At 52.9% G+C, this 18,990-nt stretch overlaps 1 protein-coding gene across 2 annotated transcripts in view; it reads right to left on the reverse strand.

Moving 5' to 3' along the window:
- The window catches only part of GPT2 (glutamic--pyruvic transaminase 2), a 33,752-nt gene that overhangs the window by 8,916 nt on the left and 5,846 nt on the right, over nucleotides 1-18,990 (reverse strand). For both annotated transcript variants that reach the window (XM_049864276.1, XM_049864277.1), the window contains exons 3-8: nucleotides 16,302-16,391; nucleotides 14,434-14,542; nucleotides 9,491-9,624; nucleotides 6,901-7,144; nucleotides 2,494-2,573; nucleotides 796-932 (exon numbers count right to left, since the gene is read on the reverse strand). In XM_049864276.1, the coding sequence (XP_049720233.1) occupies nucleotides 796-932; nucleotides 2,494-2,573; nucleotides 6,901-7,144; nucleotides 9,491-9,624; nucleotides 14,434-14,542; nucleotides 16,302-16,391 (794 nt within the window). The remainder of the gene's footprint in view (nucleotides 1-795; nucleotides 933-2,493; nucleotides 2,574-6,900; nucleotides 7,145-9,490; nucleotides 9,625-14,433; nucleotides 14,543-16,301; nucleotides 16,392-18,990) is intronic.

Genomic DNA, 18,990 nt, shown 5'->3' on the forward strand with positions numbered 1-18,990 from the left:
GTCAGAGGCCTCCTAGCTGTTTCTCAAACATGCAGGGATGCTTCCACCTCAGACCTTTGCACATGCCATTCCCTCTGCCTGGAATGCTCTTCCCCCAGATACCACCCAGCTCCCTCTCTCCTCTCCGTCAGTTCTTAGCTCAAAAGTCAGCTTGTCAGTGAGGCTGTGCTATCTAAGCCTGTGACCCCAGCTCCACTACCTCCCTAGTTATTTTTCTCCATTTGACATGTGACTTCACCGATCTATTATTTCTATCCTCACAGAATGTAAGCCCCATGAAGGCAGGGATTGCATGGCCTTGTTCACTGCCATATCCTCAGTGCGAAAATCAGTACTCAGCTCAGAGTAGGTGCTCAGTAAATAAGCTAGATAAATGAGCACAAGACTGAGTGGAACCTCTGAGGTCACCCGGAGCTAATATCCACACAGAGCTTGGCACCTCGGCCTGATGGCACTTGTTTGTCCATGCAGACTGCCCCTTCTGGCGGCTCGAGCATCAGGCAGTGTCACAGAAGTGACAAGGCTGCCAGGAAACACTAGTGTTGGAAGTGGCTGTGGGGTCCTGCTTCATTTTCGTCATTCACTTGTAGTCTGGTTTCTTTAGAGCGTGGTCTTATTTTACTTGAGCCCCGACAAGGGCTGTTCTCACACCACCAGGCTCCCCTTTTGGGGAGATGCAGCCTGTCCTCTCCTGCTTCTTGGATCAGCAGAAGCAAAGGGGAAGGGCGGCCTTCTCTCCTGCCCAACGATGGTGGGCGCTCCAGGGCGCAGCAGGGACGCAGGTGGCCAACTTACTCGCCCATGTAGCCCTTGGAGGTGGAGTGGAACGAGGCCAGCTCCACGTTGTTGGAGTACTCAGGCCCCATCTCGTAAAGCACCTTCTTGAAGGAGTGGAATCTGCAGTCCAGGGAGTACACGTTGTCCTGGTACACCTGCAGAGAAGACATGCCAGTCACCTCAAGTTCTTCCCAAGGGGGAGTCAAGGGGCGAGTTGCCCCAGGCCCCAGCAGAGGGAGGATACTGTGCTCAGAGGGCCTAGCCCCCACACACTCGCCAGCCCCAGCCTCTAATGCTCTCAGCAGTGACGGTGCTGTTCCCTGACCGGCCTGTCTGGATAGCTCTCCCTGTGGTTTTCTTGGCCCTTCTGTGTTTCCTTCATGACACCTGCTGGCTGGAATAAGGGCACTTTCCTGCTCACACTCCGCTGCTGGTCTCCCTGACTAGACTCACCCTGCAGAGAAGCACCCCTGCCCCCAGGGTCTTGCACTCACAGCAGGCTCTGCCCATCGAGATGAACTTCCCACTCCCATCTTGGAGAGCCAGGAAACTGAGGCTCCCAGGGTGCTGTGACTCAGTGGGGGCTTCCTCCTTCTTGCCCTCCTTCTTCTCCTCCTCCTCTCCCACCCAGAGGGGAGAGGATTGGGCACCAGGTCCTGAGGAAACCCCTGGGTATACCCGCTGCCCCTTCTCGCCATCAGCAACAAAAATTCAAGGCCCATCTGCTACTAATTACGGCAACTATTTGGTGAATAAGCTCTGTGTAGGGGGCAGTGTCAGGGCGGGCTGCTAAGGAGAAAAGAAAGCTAGTGAGCTGGAAGCCATAACAAGCCAGATACCATGCAGAAAGGAAGATGAAGTGAAAACAGGCTTTGATGGAGCCTCAATTTCTTCTTTGTAAAGAAGGGAAAGAATGGGCAGGCCTTGGCTGTAGACCTGGGGATTGTTTTCTCATCCGTGAAAATGGTATGAAGATCCCCCCTCCCCAAAGGCCTTTGTGAGAATTAAGTGAGACAGTGGATATGGAAGCTCTAGGTGGCCAGAACAGCAGATGATTTAAGGGTTGAGTTATCAGTTCCTCTCCCCACCCAGCAACCCAGTCTCCCTTCTTGGGGAAGAGCCCCCAGGTTTGCCCTCAGAGAAGGCCCCTCCTTGTTCTCCACCTGGAGGTTTGGGAGGACAGAGCAGATAACCCGCCCCTTGCTCTAGGCCTGATTGATTTGCATGTTGCATCCCACCAGCGACAGCAATTGGCCCAGCCATGGGTGTGTGACCCAAGCTGCACCAATGAGGCTCAACTCTGGGACTTTTGCTGGAACAACCAGGAAGAGAAGTCCCCTTTGTAGGCTGGGAATTCTAGGCTGGGATGAGGCAGGCTGTGTGTGAGGCCAACGCAGGGAAACGGAATGAGAGACTCCCTGGATCCAGTCCTTCACCTGTGACACCTATTGTCTTTTTAGTTTTCTTTTTACATTTAAAGTGGTTTGGGTTAAGTTTCTCAAATTTATAACCCAGAGTCCATAGCAAAATAGGGATGGCTTAGCCACAGTCTCTTCTAACACTAAATAGCCTGACCTTTAGCCACAGTCTCTCCTTCAACATCTAGAAAGTTCTTTCTGGCTACAGAACAAAATTCAGGCCTGAGCCCCCTGCCCTGGAAAAGAAAGCTTGGCCCCCCCCACCCCTCTCTGAGTGGCGAGCTGGGGCTGCTCTTACCTCATCAGCCAGGAGAAAGAGCTTCTCTTCCCAAGCAAAGTGAATTACATCTTCTATGCACTTCCTGCTTTGTACCTGACCTAAAACATCCCCGACAAAACCAACATTTAGGCTGCGATCCCATTTAAATTTTTCCCAGGTCAGAATCCCATTCAGAATCACTCAGGTGTCCTGTGTTCCTCAAGATTCCAAGAGATCACCCACCCCGGTTATTGTGTACAATGGTGTAGTCAACTCCAGGGCCCCTGGAGCCATCGGCCCCATCCCGTCTGCTCACTTAAGCCAAGGGTGTGGAGGGAACAGTGTTTTCACACCCAAGTTCCTTGTTATTCTTACCAGAGGGGTGCATGTGTGTCTGTGCTGGAGGACAAGAAGGTGTGGAAGTGTCATCAAGAGCAGGAAAATAACCCTGAAGGGGTAAATCACTCCCTTCGTACCCTCCCACAGCAAACGACGGAGAGACTCGTGCTGGCCGACGGGTTCTGGGTGAAAGTGATCATACTTCACTCCTCAGGAGTCAGATGCAACTCCGTGAGGCAGGAACAGGGTCCATACCGGCCGACTGTCCAGCCCCAAAGTGGGCACAACACATGTGCTCAGTAATTATTTGTAAGTGAACGAGCCTGGGCACAGTATTGGCAGAGCCCCTGCTGTCACCCAAGACGATGATGAGCACCCCGCAGCCTTCAGCGCCCGTCACACACTCCACCCCCTTCTGGGCTCGAGCAGCACACACAGTGGAAACATCCACGGCCCATTTTAGAGAAATGAGTGCAAACAGTGAGATTTCAGTCCCTTGGATTATAGGTCAGGCCACAGGTGCAGGCAGGAAAGGAATAACTGTGGCAAGGGAGAAAGGGGATCCCCAGTATTTCCTGAGAGCCTCTATGGGTGTGGCCCAGGGAACACCCGAGGTGCTCAGTGCACCCTGGGAAGGCAACACTGCATCAGGCTCGCTGACTTCCTGAAAGAGGTGATGCTTGTTTTACTACAAACTGGGGCGTGTGTGTGAAAAAACACGTAACCACACACACATATACGTCCAAGTGTGTGTATATGTGCCGCTATCTGCATCTGTTGGTGCACAGACACGTACATGCATATATCCATTTATGTGCACATTCACAACAGTGGACTCAAGCACGCCAACAATCATGAAGGTGGCCCAGGACTGGGCAGTGTTTTGTCCCATTACCCATGACGTCGCCATGAGCCAGAGCTGATTCAGTGGCAACTGACAACCGTGTATATACACACACACTTACATGTGTACATATATATGTGTACGTATATGTACATATATATACACAGACACATCTATGACCAAAAAACCTATCGTCATGGAGTTAATTCTGACTCCTAGCGACCCTATAAGATAGACTAGAACTGCCCCACAGGGCTTCCAAGGCTGTAGTTTTATGGAAGCAGATCACTGGGCTTTTTTTTCCTATGGCGTGGCTGGTGGGTTTGAGCAGTCAACCTTTCTGTTAGCAACTGAGTGCTTAACCACTGCACCACCAGGGCTTGTGCTCTCTCTCTCTATGTCTTGATGTAGAACAGTATGTAGAGAATGTTACCTTTTTATTAAAAATCACATGCCCAATCTTCTCTATGCAGGAATATCTCCGGGAAGAAGCTTACACTCTTCTAAGAACATGGCATCACTCAGCCAGGATTTTGGCCTCAAACTATCTAAGCAACAACCCAATTCCTTTACTAAGGGGACTGACCTTTTCCCCTGCCAAACAAGCACCAAAGGGCTTCATATGCTGCGATCTCAGGGTTCCGGGACTCTTGGGGTGCGAAACAGCCCCTGGTTTCTGCAAGGAACCAGTCCCTGTTCTCACAGACAGACAGGGGCTACCGAGGGGCAGAGCCTGCCTGCAAACCTTCCTGGTCTTACCCTCTCACAAGCTGCATCCTGCTAGATTGAAGCACAGGTTAGAGCAACAAGTATGTGCAGAATTACATGCACTGAATGGTAAGAACTGAGCAAGAACCAGGGCCTCAAAAACCCTTCAGCCCCTTACAAGAAACAAGACCCAGATGTATGCAGGTACTTCCACAGGATGCAAACCTGAAGACAAAGAGCTTAATTCTCTGCAGGGCCCGGAACACAGCGATCACTTAGCAATACCTGCCGAGCGAAGGAGTGGCCAGACACGTGGACAGCACTGCAGGACAGGGAAAGGCAGTACGGGGCTTCAGAGGGGCCAGAGGCTGTGCCCTGCAGGGGGAGACACAGACTGCCTCGCAGAAGTGGTGACTTTCTAAGAGGCCCTGAAAGCTGGAGAGGGACCTCCCCAGTACCTCTCACAGAGGCTGGGCCAAAGCGACGTCTTGGAAACTGATGGGAACGTCCATGTGCCTGCCCAGCAGCTTCTCTTCTCTGAGTTACAGATCTCGGTCGTCTGGAAAGCCCCACCCCCCTTCTCTGCATCCCAGCAGAGGGCATGGGACACAGACCTGACCAGAGATGGGCAGGTGACCTGACTGGGGCCAATGGAAGGTCTGGCCTGGGTCTTTGTTGGAATGAAAGTCTGGCCTGGGTCTTTGCTGAAATGATGGGAGAGGCTTGCCTACAATGGCTGGAGCTGCTGAAGGCCATACCAAGGATGGATCCTCCCCCAAAAGGAATCCAACCCAGAGGCGGCAGAGCTGAGAAATAGAGGCTCATGGTGACAGTGACACTGGTGCAGGTGTGCCGCCTTACCCCTGATACAATCCCTTAAGCTTAAAATTGGGTTTCTGTCTTGACGCCAAAAGAGGCCTGGCTTAATACCGCAGTCCATCTTGACACCTTTTAGCCAGCGTGATCCCAGCGTGTGGTCCAGACAACATATATGGCCATCACAGGCAGGTTGCTATTTTCTATCCACCATCTTCCAATAGCTGACTAATTTTTCTTCCTTAAGGCCTCAGAGAGCAAAACTAGCTAATTCCTTATCCTAATATACATTCCAAGTTTTGTTTTAATATACATTCACATGACCCGTTTCCCTAGAATGGGAAAATCTCTGTGCAGTTATTCTTTTCTAGTCAGGTAAAGACCAATGCGGACACCGGGCCAAGGAAGTACCAATTCTCTAATGTCAACAAGTTATATGGCCTCTTTCCTTGGATGCTGTAGGACTCACTGTTCCAAGTGTAGTCTTGGGACCAGTGGCCAGAGCATCGCCTACTCATTAGCTGGTTAGACATTCAGGTTCTCAAGCCCAGCCCTAGACCAACGGCATCCCAGTACCTGGGAGCGGGCACAGCAGGCTGTGTTTGAACAAGTCAAAGTTTGGGAACCAAACTCCAGTTCTCAACCTCAGCTGCATAGAATATTGACACCTGGGTCCCATCCCCGGAGATTTCGGGGTGTGGCCTGGACATGGAGATGTTTCAAAGCTGCCCGAGTGATTTGACTGTGCAGCCAGGATCAAGAACCCAGCAATACACCATTTCCCTACTGCAACATGGCTGGAATCCCGATTCCTCCCCCAAGGAGCTGGGGCAAATAAACTAGCGCTAACGTCAGCTGCACTCATTTTCTGTACTCGAGAATTCAAGTGCTGCTTTCAGCTGATGGAAGCATGATTTGATGTTCCCGAGAAGCAGATTCCACAATCAACTCCAATGCTTTTTGGCCTGGGCCCAATTTATCTCAACAAAAGAGGAGAGAGGAGCCCTTGTTCTCTGTATACAAATAGCATTGGGGGCAGATGAAGCCAGCAGCCCAGAAAGACCAGAACAGGCAGGACTGTGTGTTTGTGTGTTTGGTGTTTTTTAAAGAAAAATGTGCAAAACTGGGGGTGCTTCTCAACTTCTGGACACAGTTTTTTTTTTTTTTAAATACATTTCTTTCTCAGGCCTCAAGGTAAACAGTAATCCTGTATCAAACAAAAACGAAAACACACAGCATTCTGAAAATGAGTTCAATGGCAAGTAGGAGTGAAAGAAAAATGAGGCCTGTGAGTTTTTAAAGAAAGGATTAATGGTATGTGTTTAAATAACTTAAAAACAAAAAACACTGCCATCGAGTAGATTCTGACTCATAGCAACCCTATAGAACAGAGTAGAACGGCCCGCAGGGTTTCTAAGGAGCAGCTGGTGGATCCCAAATGCAGACTCTTCGGTTTGCAGCTGAGTGTTTAACCACTGCGCCACCAGAGCTCCAAAAATAACCTTAAGGTGGCGACTTTTTGTAAAAGCAAGGAGAAGAGGAAAAAAACTCTTCCTAATAACACAGCCTCGGCCAAGAAAACACCTGCTTATTCATATCCTAACAAGGCCTACGGCGAACCTCACGGCTTTAGATCAGCGGAGAGGATCATGTATTATTTCTGAACTAAGTGTCCAGCAGCCCAGTATGCCAGCCGCCCTCCTGCCTCCAAGAAGCTGACAAGGAAGTGAAGCACAGACCTGTGGGGTTCCCGGGGTTGATGATGCAGAGCACCTTCGGGTCACAGTGGTCTTTGGCCTCCCGCACGGCCCGCCGGAGTTCGTTCACGTTCAGGGCCCAGCAGTTGTCCTCGTCCAGGTAATAGTTCACCTGGACGGCACCCAGCTCCGAGATGACCGCCGAGTAGAGTGGGTACTGTGGGATGGGGATCATCACGCCCGTCCGTGACTTGCCGCCCCCCGAAACCAGGATCTTCAGGATTGTCTGCAACAGAGAAGTCGCACCTAGAGGGCCACTGCCACTCCCTGCCCTTTGCGGATCGATGGGTGGACAAGCTAGATGGCCCTGAGCCCAGCTTTCACCAGCAGCCCACTGTCTGCTTCCAGTACGACCCTGTACAAGTTGCTTAACTCCTTCAGGCCTCAGTCTCCTAATCTGTAAAATGGGGTCTGCTGAGACCCTGGGTGGTGCAAACTGGTAACACGCTCAGCCACTAAAAGGAAGTTTGGAGGTTTGAGTCTACCCAGAGGCACCTCAGAAGAAAGGCCTGGTGATCTACTTCTGAAAAATTAGCCGTTGATAAACCCTATGGAGCACAGTTCTACTCTGACACACATGGGGTCACTGTGAGTGGGAACTGACTCAGAAGCACTGATAAGGAATAAACAAAATGTGTTAAGAGTTCTTAGCACGGTGTGTGGCACACAGTTAAGTAGGCGTTAGTATATTTTAGGTCCCCAAACTGGCTTGGAATTATTCTGAAGCCCCATGCAGTATGTCTGGGGTGGGGCCCAGGGATCTGATTTGTCAGGAACTCTCAGCACCCACGGTTGGAAGGTCCCCCTGGACAAAAAAAAAAAGGCACTGTCAAAATGGATAAAAATTGAACAATACCACCTACTGCCACCAGGTGGCGATGTGACCTGTTTCCAAGTTGAGTGGGCCTTGCATTTGCAGGATTCCTGAGAAAGCAGGCCAGAATCCTGCGGGAAGTGGTGATAATTCACAGAATTAATACGCCAAGGCTCTGCAGGAGAGTCCCCGCCTCACACACAGGTTTAGACCCTTTCTCAGGCTCAGTTCCTTGCTGTGTCACAGTGGAAGAGGCTGTGGCTAGGGACCGGGAGCCCCAACATTAGAATCCCAAGTGTCACACGAGGCTGACAGAAAGCAGGCAGACCATTTAACCTCTCTAGGCCTCAGTTTTCTCGTGGGCTCCAGTAAGAGTTTATGCATTTGAAATGCTTTGGAAAAGGAATAAAGCACTCAACAAACATCCGAAACAATAGCAATGAGCCCTTGGAGGCCAGAAGACAAAGGTAAGCCCATTAAAGGATGAAGAAGTCAGACAGCACCGAGTGAGAGCATAACACCCACCTAGCACTGAGCCAGGCTGGGGGAGGAGCTGCTGAACAGGAATGGGGGGGCCACAGGTCCCGGCTCAAGCCCAGGACTTCAGACTCCTCTTGCCAACTAACCACTGATATCAACCCCCCTCACTCTTTCTGGATTCCCTGGGTGGTGCAAATGATTACTGTGCTCTGCTGATAACTGAAAGATTGGAGGTTCGAGTCCACCCAGAGGCACCTCAGAAGAAAGACCTGATGATCTACTTCTGAAAAATTAGCTGTTGATAAACCCTATGGGGCACAGTTCTACTCTGACACACATGGGTCGCCATGAGTCAGAAATGACTCGATGGCAACTGGTTTGGTTGATTGTGTCCATGGCTAACACCCAGCCCAAGCCACCTCCTTCTCCCTCTCCTCCTAAACAGTCCCTCACATCCATCACGCCCCCTCCTAGCCAAAGTTAAACTCTAAGAACATAAATCTACGCTTCCCTCCTGCTTCACACCCTTTAATGGCTCCCTGTTGCTCTTAGTACAACAACTCAAATCCTTAGTGTGGCCTCCAGGGCCCTGCAGGACTCGGCCCCCGTCTGCCTCCCCAGCTCCGTTTCCACAACTCTGTTCTCGCGTGTGAGCATCCACCCAGAGGCTCCTTTTCCAAACACCCAGCCTCTCTCCAGCTCAAGGCCTTTGCACATGTTGACCTTCTGCCCCGAACACACTCCCTCCCGCCTCCTCCAGTTGGCTCCCTCAGCCCTCTTCTCAGTCTTCCTGGGGAAGCCTTCCTGGACTGTTCCCTCCCACAGTCTGAGCTCCCGCTGCTCTGCTGTTCCCACCTTGTACAACCATGTCCTTCTCTTCACTGCGGGACAGGAACTGAAGGACTGTGATGTGACATGTATTTATGTGATGCAAATGCCTGTCTGCTCTGGCACTAGTGTGTAAGCAGATGCCAAATGTGTTTGGCTCGCCTGGTCTCTCCAGCACCTGGCATAGTAGGAACACAAGCCTGTGCCTCGTGAAGGAAAGACGTGCTACCAGACCGACGGGCACACTTGAGTGTCCCACAGCCCCTCTCCAGCTGGACTTGGAAGCAAGGGGCAGGAACAGCAGGCTGCCGGGGCAGGTGGACAAGAGGGCAGCCACTCCCTCCCCCAGGCCTGCCTCCCTGCTGGTGGCTCCAGCTTCAGCCCGAACATGCAAGGCTGTTTCTTCCCATAGGTGAACTCTGGACGATATCGAGCTGCCCCTACACGTACAGAAATACCATCGCTAGCTCCGGTGGTCAGGTAAATATTGTCAGGTTCTGCAGGCACGCCGCCATCTCTCCTGGTAATGTAGGCAGCCACATCTTCGCGGATGCAGTTGACACCCTGGCTAGCACTGTAAGATCCTGTAAGACAGCAAACAAAATAGTGACTGGAGGCAGACAGTCTGGCTCTGCAGAGTTGGTGGGGTGTCCAAGTAATTAACTGGGAGAGGGTATCAGGTGGGGTCTGACTCCCACTGCTCCGGGCTCTGTAATTCTGACGAGCTGTTTAACCACCCATCTGGGCTTCATCTACCTGTCTTCTAATCCATCCATCCATCCACCCACTCATTCTTCTATCCACTCATCTACCCAGTCTACCCACCCATCCATTTACCCACTCATCTACCCAGTTGAACCATCCACTCATCCATCCACCTACCCACCCACCCATCCATTCGCCCATCTGCTCATCCATCCATCTACCCACCCATCCACTCATCCATCTGCCCATCCATTAAAAAAAAAACAAACCAAACCTGTTGCTGTCGAGTCAATTCTGACTCACAGCGACCCTACAAGACAGAGCAAAACTGCTCCATAGGGTTTCCAAGGAGTGCCTGGTGGATTCGAACTGCCAACCTTTTAGTTAGCAGCCAAACTCTTAACCACTATGCCACCAGGATTTCCACTCATCTATTTAACCACCAATATTTACTGAGTCAGCTCCTAACCAAAAGGTTGCAGTTCAAATCCACCAGCAGCTCCTTGGAAACCCTACGGGCCAGTTCTACTTTGTCCTACAGGGTTACTATGAGTTGGAATTGACTCAGGGGCAACAGGTTAGGTTGGTACTATGCGTCAAGCACTGTTCTAAGCCCTAGCTTTTGCCCACTCTTCTGGGGATTTACACAAGTTCTGTGACAATATAAGTCACCAAAGCTGGAATTCCTATGCTTTTGTTAATCATCATTGCTTGCCCATGGTTTCACAGAACTTAAGAAATGGGTCTCTCACTCATGTTAGCCCAAAATGGCACTGCCTGCTGTATGGTTAGCCCCAGGAGCCCAGAGTTCTGACTGTCATCAACCACAGACTGCTGGGGCTGCTGGGCGTGCCCCACATGTCAACAATACCCTCAGGTTGCCACTGGGGTGAAAAATCAGGGCACTGTGTATATGAAGTTCAAACACACAGAAACCTTATCTATGGTGCCAGGAGGAAGAACAGTGGTTGGGGGCAGTATTGACTAGAAGTGGGCACAAAGTTGCCCCTGGAGTGCTGAAAATGTTCGGTATATTGATCTGGGTAGTAGTTACATGGGTGGACACATGTGTAAAAATTATTCAAGCTGTTCATTAGTATTTTGCATTTTACTGTTTGTTACACCTTCATAAAAAGTTTTTTTTTTTTTAAATGTCAGTCCTCCATTTATTCTTTTAAAAGGAATTAGAAATTGCTTAAACGTACACAAAATCTCTCTACAAGGAGCCACCAACCGGTGAGGTGGATTCTCTGGGGAAGCAAACAGGAGGCTGGGAGTCAGAAACGGGAAGAAGGGCTTTCACTGTATTTGCGTTTATACCTTCTGAATTTTATACTATATCTAAAGAAAACCAGCCTACTTCTTCTAAGGCTACTGCAAGACCATTACCAAGAGACAGGGTGGGGTTTCTGGAAAGTACTACATTCTTCCCTGGGGCCTTTACACACATTATTCCAGGGCCTGGCACCCAGAAGCACACAGTCAAATATGCTGAACTGAAACAGCACTAGCCTGGCTCTGCCTCAGCCTCTCTGTGCGGCACTGGGCTCACCACCCCAACCAGCTGTAAAATGAGGGGACTAGACCAATCCTCTAAGGTGCCAAACGGCAAACATTAACATATGTCAAATCTAGATGATAGGTACAAGGGATTTTGTTACATTATTTTGGGTATTTGAATACATTTTAAGTATTTTGTAAATTTAAAAATGGGAAAGGGACAAATGCGGGCCTTAGAGAATCTTCCCTCCGCTGAGTAAATTATTTGATACTTCTGCACTCCCTTGCTCAGAAACCTTGCAGGGTTTCCTATTTCCCTCTGCTTTTTTTCAATGCCTCCCCTCTGCTCCATGGGGTCTTGTCCATTCCACCCCAGCCAGGCCTCCCCTCCTTCCTGTCTCTGTCCTATCTGCTCCCTTGAATTCCCAGGCCTTCACCATTGGCAAGCTCCCTGCACCTGCAGACCACTGACCTTCTACCCTTCTAAGGAGGCTCCAGGTTTGTTATTGCTCCAAACCAACTGATCCTTCAAGGTTCGGCTCTCACCTGTCTCCAGGGAGCCTGTCCTAAAGATTCCACCCCTTTCCTGGCCTATAATTTCTCTAGTTACTTTACATAGAGGAAGCCCTGCCTCCCCAGCTTGACTGTAAGCTCCTTGAAGGAAGGGACCATTACTTATTTCTCCTAGAGCACCTAGCCCACTGTTGGGCCCTACCCTGCCCTCCCATGCCTCTGCTTAGAACCCAGTGCCCTGAGACTGAAGGCAAGCCTGCCTCCCAGAGCTTACAAACGGGAACCACTGCCAAACTCCCCAGCCTCATCACACGCTGCCACACTCTGGCTCTACCTCACTCAGTCTCACTCAGTTCCCCAAACCTCGGGGCCTTTGCACGGGCTGCTCCCTGTGCCTGGCATGCATTCACAGATTCTCTCTTACTCATCCTTCAGGTCTGAGTACCTCCTAGGTCATGGATGAGGACAGGCTCAGAGCGTCCCTGCCTCACCTGTGCTCATGAGCTCGTGGGACAGAACTTGGCACGGGTCACAAAAACCCCAAAGGCCACCGTGCTCTTGCTACAATGCTCCAAGAGGGGACTCACATGGACACGGCTCCCCGCCCCCACTTTCCCCAGCCTTGCCTGGCACAGCTGCAAAGACTTGATGATTCTGACTCAGCAGAGAGGAACAAAGACCCCGTGCCCCTTCCATTCGCATCAGGCACTCACGTGAGGTACACAGAAGGCAAACTCCTCCTACCCCTGCCTCTTGGTTGGAGCTTCCAAGGGTCTCAGGCCCATGGTCACGGGGTCTTTGAAAAGTACCCTTCCCCTTGGGGCTGCGTGGAGGCTGCTGAACCTCGGGGCTGTTGGGCTGCTGTCTGCCAGCCTGGGGTTAGGCCTCGACACACAAGGCCACTGGCCCACATGCCACCCAGGCTAGCCCCTTCCTGAGAGGGACACCACTGAGGACATGCCCAGGCTCAGACAGAGGCCTGGCAGGGAGACTGCAGCCAGGAAGTGGGCACAGGGCTCTCGACACTGGGCAGAGCAGGGCAACGGGGGGCAGTGGGAGAGGCAGGGAGGTGAAAGGGAAGCTGATGCCCTGCTAAGCAAGCCACAAGCCTCCCCGTCTCCTTCTCAGTTCCTCAGTCCAGAACGTCCTAAAAAAGCCTTGAAGAACAACTGGCTTCCTCCAGGTGAGGGAAGCTGGATTCCCCAAGTAGGCGCTGGGCAAAGGAATGGGGCAAAAATAAACAGATGAAAGCAAATGAGATGAGAACAAAGATCCAGCAGCCCAGAAGCTGGAAATCCATCTCAGCAGGGGGAGAGAGCTTTATTTTCACGGCTACAGGGCCACGTTCCCGGCCTCCCTCTACGGAGTCCACCTGTGCTTGGAGTGCAGCTCTGGGTAAGGAAGCAGTGAGCTGGGCAGGGGCCCTCAACAGAGGGTGATGGGAACTCAGAGAAACGGAAGGGTGAACCTGCACAGTCAGATCGGAGGAGGAGTCTGTGAAAAGAGAACCAGGGTCCCAGTTACACGATATCTCTAGTGCATACAGCCCAAAGCTTCTGAGTAGTTACTGGGGGTGGGAGGAGGGCTCACTGCTTAGGGGACACTGAGCTTCCCTTAAGCAGTCGGTACAACCTAGGAACCGGTAACGGAGACGGTTGAACAACATGGTTAACATAATGTCACTGAACTGCAACAGGAAGACTGTTGAAAATGTCAAATGTTTTGTTACATATCTATTTACCACAATTATAAAATAAAAAAAGGAAAAGAAAATTCCTCACTTTTCATCCCTAATGAAATTCTAAAAAAATTCTAAATTTGAAAAAAAGGGCTGGGTGGGGGTGGGAGGGTGGGGAGCCAGCGGGAACTCAGGAGCTTCCCCTCCCCGACAGCTGGCCATGCTCCCAGACAGGGCCTGATGGCCGGCGTGCTGGAGGCCACGGAGGGGCGAACACTGGACCAAGTTGTGCCCTTTGCTTCCACTCGGCCTCCTGCTGCCGAGGCCAATCCTCTGGTGGAAAGTTCCTCTGTTGCAGCTGGCGCCCAGCCCTAAAACCCAAATCCAGCAACGCACACAAGCTCTTGAGCCTGAAGTGCCCTGATCCTTGAAAGGCTGCCTGTACAACGTCAGCTTAGCATACCGCAGTCCCGGCTGAGAACACTGCTCCGTATTCTCCACGCAGCCGGCCCCACATGCACGCGCGCACGCACCACGCCCCATTCAGCCAGCCCCACGTGCACGCAGGCACGCGCACTCATCACCCTCCCTCCTGCCAGCCCCACATGCACGCAGGCACGCACGCGCCCGCGCATCGCCCTCCATCCAGCCGGTCCCACATGCCTGCATAGGCACGCATCACCCTCCATGTAGCTGGTCCCACATGCACGCACGCACACATACACGCACGCATCACCATCCAGCCAGGCCCACATGCATGCACGCACCAACCTCCACCCAGCCGGCCCCACATGTGCGCACGCACGCACGCGTACACACGCATCACGCCCCATCTAGCCAGCCCCACCTGCACGCAGGCAGGTGTACACACGCACCACCATCCAGTCAGCCCCACCTGCACGCACACGTGCACACCGCCCTCCATCCAGCCGGCCCAGGCTCTCGCTGAACACTCGCTCTGTTCACGCCCTCTGGGGCCGGGCAAGTTGGGCCTCACCCAGGCTGTTCCCGCCACAAGCCTGTAGGATCCTCCGGGCGCGTTTCTTAGCGTCCTCTGGGAAGCTGGGGCTGTTCAGCAGGTTAGGGTAGGTGCACAGTGCCATCACCTGAAGGAACAGAGGCACAGCTGGGCTCTAGCACCCCCATCCCAAATCGCCAGGAGGGACACAGCCGACAAGGGGCAGGACGTATGGGAAGACGAGACTTTGAGGATCAGCAAACCTGTCCACGAGTGCTCAGGCCTGGGGGCGCTCAGGGAGTGTGTGTGGGAACACCGGGCTCTCTGTAGCCCACGAGGAGGTGCCGAGAGGTGGGAGACACCATGACGCCTCGGGCCCGGGCTTGGGGCCAAGGGTGGGCTGCCAGAAGCAGAGATGTGGAACAGGGAGGCTGTGAATCAGCCCTCGGCCCCAACCCTTCTGTAAAGGACAGTGGGCTCACACACCTAAGGCCCCAAGAGCCAGGGGTCTCCCAAGCAGGGGCCAGGCCTGAGGGGCAGGAGGTCCCAGCTGGCAGGAGGACTGCACCGCCCCTCCTTACTCTCACCTTGAGCTCTGCTCCCCACTCCTACATCCCCCTTTTCCTGGACTCCTCATCATCACCCCCTTCCTCGCCAGAGCCCCAAACCAGGTCAGTGTCCACATCTCTGTTAACATAGAAAATCACCTTCACCCCACAAATCAAGAGGATTAAGTAAGAAATGTGTGCAAAGATGCAGTCAGCTGGCCTCAGGGGCAAGTCTAAGCTGGCATGGTGGAGGGGCTGAGTCAGGAGCACCAGGCGAAGCAGGGTTCAGGGCACTGAGCTCAGCCGGATGGCTTTGGGTGGGCCTGGATTACCTTCACCTGCGCAATGGGCAGTAGCCAGCCTGCCTGCCTCCCTGAGCAGCCTGAAGACCAGAGAAGGTGCAGAATGCCTGGGAAGCCAGCACCAGGCAGAGAGGCAGCGCCTGCCATGGCTGGCGGGGCTGGATTTAGAAAGGAGCCTGCCAGTCAGAAGAGGCTGAGGCAGCAGGGGCCTGTGTGTGCCCTGTGGCCCGGGGAGACAGTGGGGACCTTGTTCTGTCTCCATGTCTCTGGCAGAACCCCTCTGCTGGGCTCCTCCTTCTCCCTGTTTGGTCTGGGCCCAGCTTGGGAACTTGATTTCCAGGGCAGCGGGCAGGCTCTTGGAGGTCAGCAGCGACCACAGGTAGAAGGGAGGGAAGCATGGTGGACGCTCTTCAGGCCAGTGCCAGTCTCAGCTCTAGCCCTGCTGCCCTGTGTAAACTCCCTTAGGCCCTGCTGGCAGAGGCACCCCAGCTCCTGCCCCCTCCTCAGCACGGGGAAGTCTCCTGCCCCAGACAGCAGGGCAGGATCTCACCTCCTCTGTGCACGCTCCCCTTGCCCAAAGCCATCCAGCTAGTGAGCAACACTCAGACCCAGGTCAGGCTAACCCAGGAAGCTACTGACTTGCCCATCACAAGCCACCCTGCAGCCCACTGGGCCTCATCACCTCCCCCAGCCCCTGCCTACCCACGATGCTCTTGCTGACCAGCTCCTAACTCAGCGTCCAGGACCGTAAACCATGGAGGACGGCCCTGGGAACCTTGTATACCACACCAACCCCAAAATGGGTTTACGGATTTGAGACAACCTCAGAAAAGGGAGGAGGCTAAGGGAGAGAACCTGGGGTATTGGGCACTGGGGGCAGGGGGAGGGGGAAACTGCTACTTGAATGGCACCTCCGTATGGGGTTCTGGTATCTGCAGTGTCCCAAGAAGTCTGGATGGACGGGGTGGCAGAGGTGAAAGGACCTGGCTGGCCCTGTAACCCCACACTGGCCTCTCCCAGCCTCCGGTTCCCAGCTCTCTGAGCAGCCTCTGCTCACCTGCCGGATGAAGGTGATTGGCTGCTGGCCCATGGCCTGGGCATCCCCGATGTTGGCACGGATGACCTCAGTGAACGGTTTTTTGATACCCTGAGCAGAGAGAAGGCAGCAAGTGGTTACTCAGAGACACTCAGACCCTGCATTCCAGAGGCCTGGCAGGTTCCCTCAGATGTTCATTAATAAGCACCACTAGTTTCAGCCTGACCAGGGTCAGGTACAGTGCCTGGTCCCCTTTGATCTTCACAACCACCCCAGGAGGAAGAACTGCTCTTATTCCCATTTTACAGATGAGGAATTGAGGCTCCAAGGATTAAGCAGATTGCCCAAGGTCACAGGACTGATCAGTACTTGAATGCCAACCTCCCGAGTTCACTCTTCTCAGTCACTCTGCTCCACTGTTTCCTGAAAGGCCCAAAGAGCCTCCCGGGGTGGCCAGCACCCTGAGACAGCTGCAGGTGGACAGCCGGTCTGTCACCTCACAGGGCTGTCTAAAAGAAGGCTCTTGGGCGAATGTGGCAAGAAGGAAGCGGCAGCCAGCAGAACACACCGAAGCATCCGCGAGAGAAGCCCACCACGCCTCCACACCCCACCCCTGAGCACAGCTCCAGCTCGACAGCACAAGTCAACAGCCAGGGACCTGAAGACTCCCTTGACCCCACCACACACCATCAGCCGGCAGCAAGCTTTCAGGGTCGTCCCTTGCCACTTGGGCCTTTAGGAAGAAGAATGTGGCCTGATTTTCACATTTTTCAGAAAAGCGCCAGGGATGGAAGGCCTGATGGAGACCTGAATGGAGGCCATTGCTTAAGCAATGTGTTTGGCACAGAAAAGGGATCACAGGGAGGAGGAACTCGGAGACCCCTGCCACGCCACCACAGAGGTGACTGAAGGACACCCCGGCCCTGCAAAGGAGGAGATGGGGTTTGGCATGAAAGACTGGTGGGATCTGGATATGTGGGCGTTCCTCATGGCTCCCTGGTAAACCTAAACAAAATTAGCCACTGGTTAGCAACAGCCTCAATGACCCATCCCCCTCTCCCAGGGTGATGAAGGGATTATCTGAGAGCAATAATGTGAAATGGCTTGGCAGAATACAATATCATCACCTTACAAATCCAGACCACGAATGAGGTTGTCAAGGTCACAGCGGAGAAAGAAGGATGGGTAACAGGAGGTGACAGAGCCCGAGGCCCGTTTCCAGCTGCCCTTTCCCCAAAGGCACCCAAATACAAATTAAAAACAAACACAATTCTTGGTTTAGACAGTTGTTTTTTCCTCCATGTCATGGAATGTGTGAATGAAATCAACTTGAGAAAACTTTGCTTTTTAAAAAAAAATCAGTAACATCCAGCTTAAGAAAGAACCAAGGGGCTTGAGAGATGAAAGCAACTGTAAAACAAGTCTCCTAGCCCGGTGTCCCCACTAGAAAACTAGAAGCTTCCAATCCCTAAGCTCCTCCCATATAGAAACTCTTTAGTGACTTCTGGAACAAGGAGGTATGGGGCGCTGAGAGGGTACCCCAGGAACGGTCCCGGGCATTTGCAAGCAAGCCAGGGACTGAGAAGTCTCGAAAAGCTATGCTTCGAGTTCAAATCCACCAGCTGCTCCTAGGAAACCCTATGGGGCAGTTCTAATCTGTCCTATAGGGTCACTATGGGTCAGAATCAACTCAACGGCAACGGTTTTTTGGTTTTGTACCAAGTTCTTCAGAGCTGGTCAACATGGAGGAAGAAATCCCCAGGGGCACTGGAAAGAAGGGATCCAAGTCCAGAGAACCAGGGTGAGGGGCACAGCACTGCCCACTGCACTGGAACTTTGCCAGGGGAGAGAGCAAGTACCCTGGAGAGACACGGCCTGGAGGTATGCAGTCTCGGGGCTTCATTCTGCAGGTGGAAGCCAAGAAGGCTGGGGGTTGCAGTAGCTGCCCTGGCCACCGTCTACAAAGGGGTGAGCCAGACCCACCCCCTGGTACTGGCTGGGCTCCTAGCACAGAGCCCTCTGTCAGCATGACTGGCTCAATGCAGCCCCCAGGCCTGGCCAGCTGAATGCAGGTGATTTCCAGAGTATAGATATAGCCCCTTCTTCAGCAGGGAACAAATCTGTCACTATCTCAAGGGGCAGGAACCAACACACAGCTGCAGGCCTTCAGCCAGCCTGTTACAGGGTGAGAATAATGCCCAGAACAGAGCCCTGGATGTTCCTTCCCTGGGCCCTCCCCCTGAACCATGCAACTGATTCAGGGCCTGTCGACAAGGAGCCTGGGGAAATTGAGCATCTCTTTCCTTGGGTCTTGGCACCTGCAGATACTTTGCTATGATGGATGAGCTGTGGGTGAGAAACTGGCTCCCTCAGTGGAAAAGGGTCAAGGGGACAACCCACCCAGCCAAGGGCCATCACACAGAGACAATTCTAGGTAGCCTTTGCATCTGGTCACTCAGGGTCCACATGTGGGCTGGGAAATGCCATGGGTTTGGGGCAGACTCCTGCCCATGGTGACTCTTCCAGGCCTGGTAGGCACACCATGGTGACCTCACCTCAGGCCTGTCCCCAGGGCCCTGCCTGCTCAGAGGGACTAACAAGCAGGTAATGTACTGGCTTCTTCTCATTGCACACTGGAGCCCACCTGTTTAATGCACCCAGTGCTGCTTCCCCATGTGGTGCTGAGCTAAGGAAGGTCTCACCTGGGAAG

Source organism: Elephas maximus, chromosome 21, assembly GCF_024166365.1.
Source record: "Elephas maximus indicus isolate mEleMax1 chromosome 21, mEleMax1 primary haplotype, whole genome shotgun sequence".
NCBI classification, from domain to species: Eukaryota; Metazoa; Chordata; class Mammalia; order Proboscidea; family Elephantidae; genus Elephas; species Elephas maximus.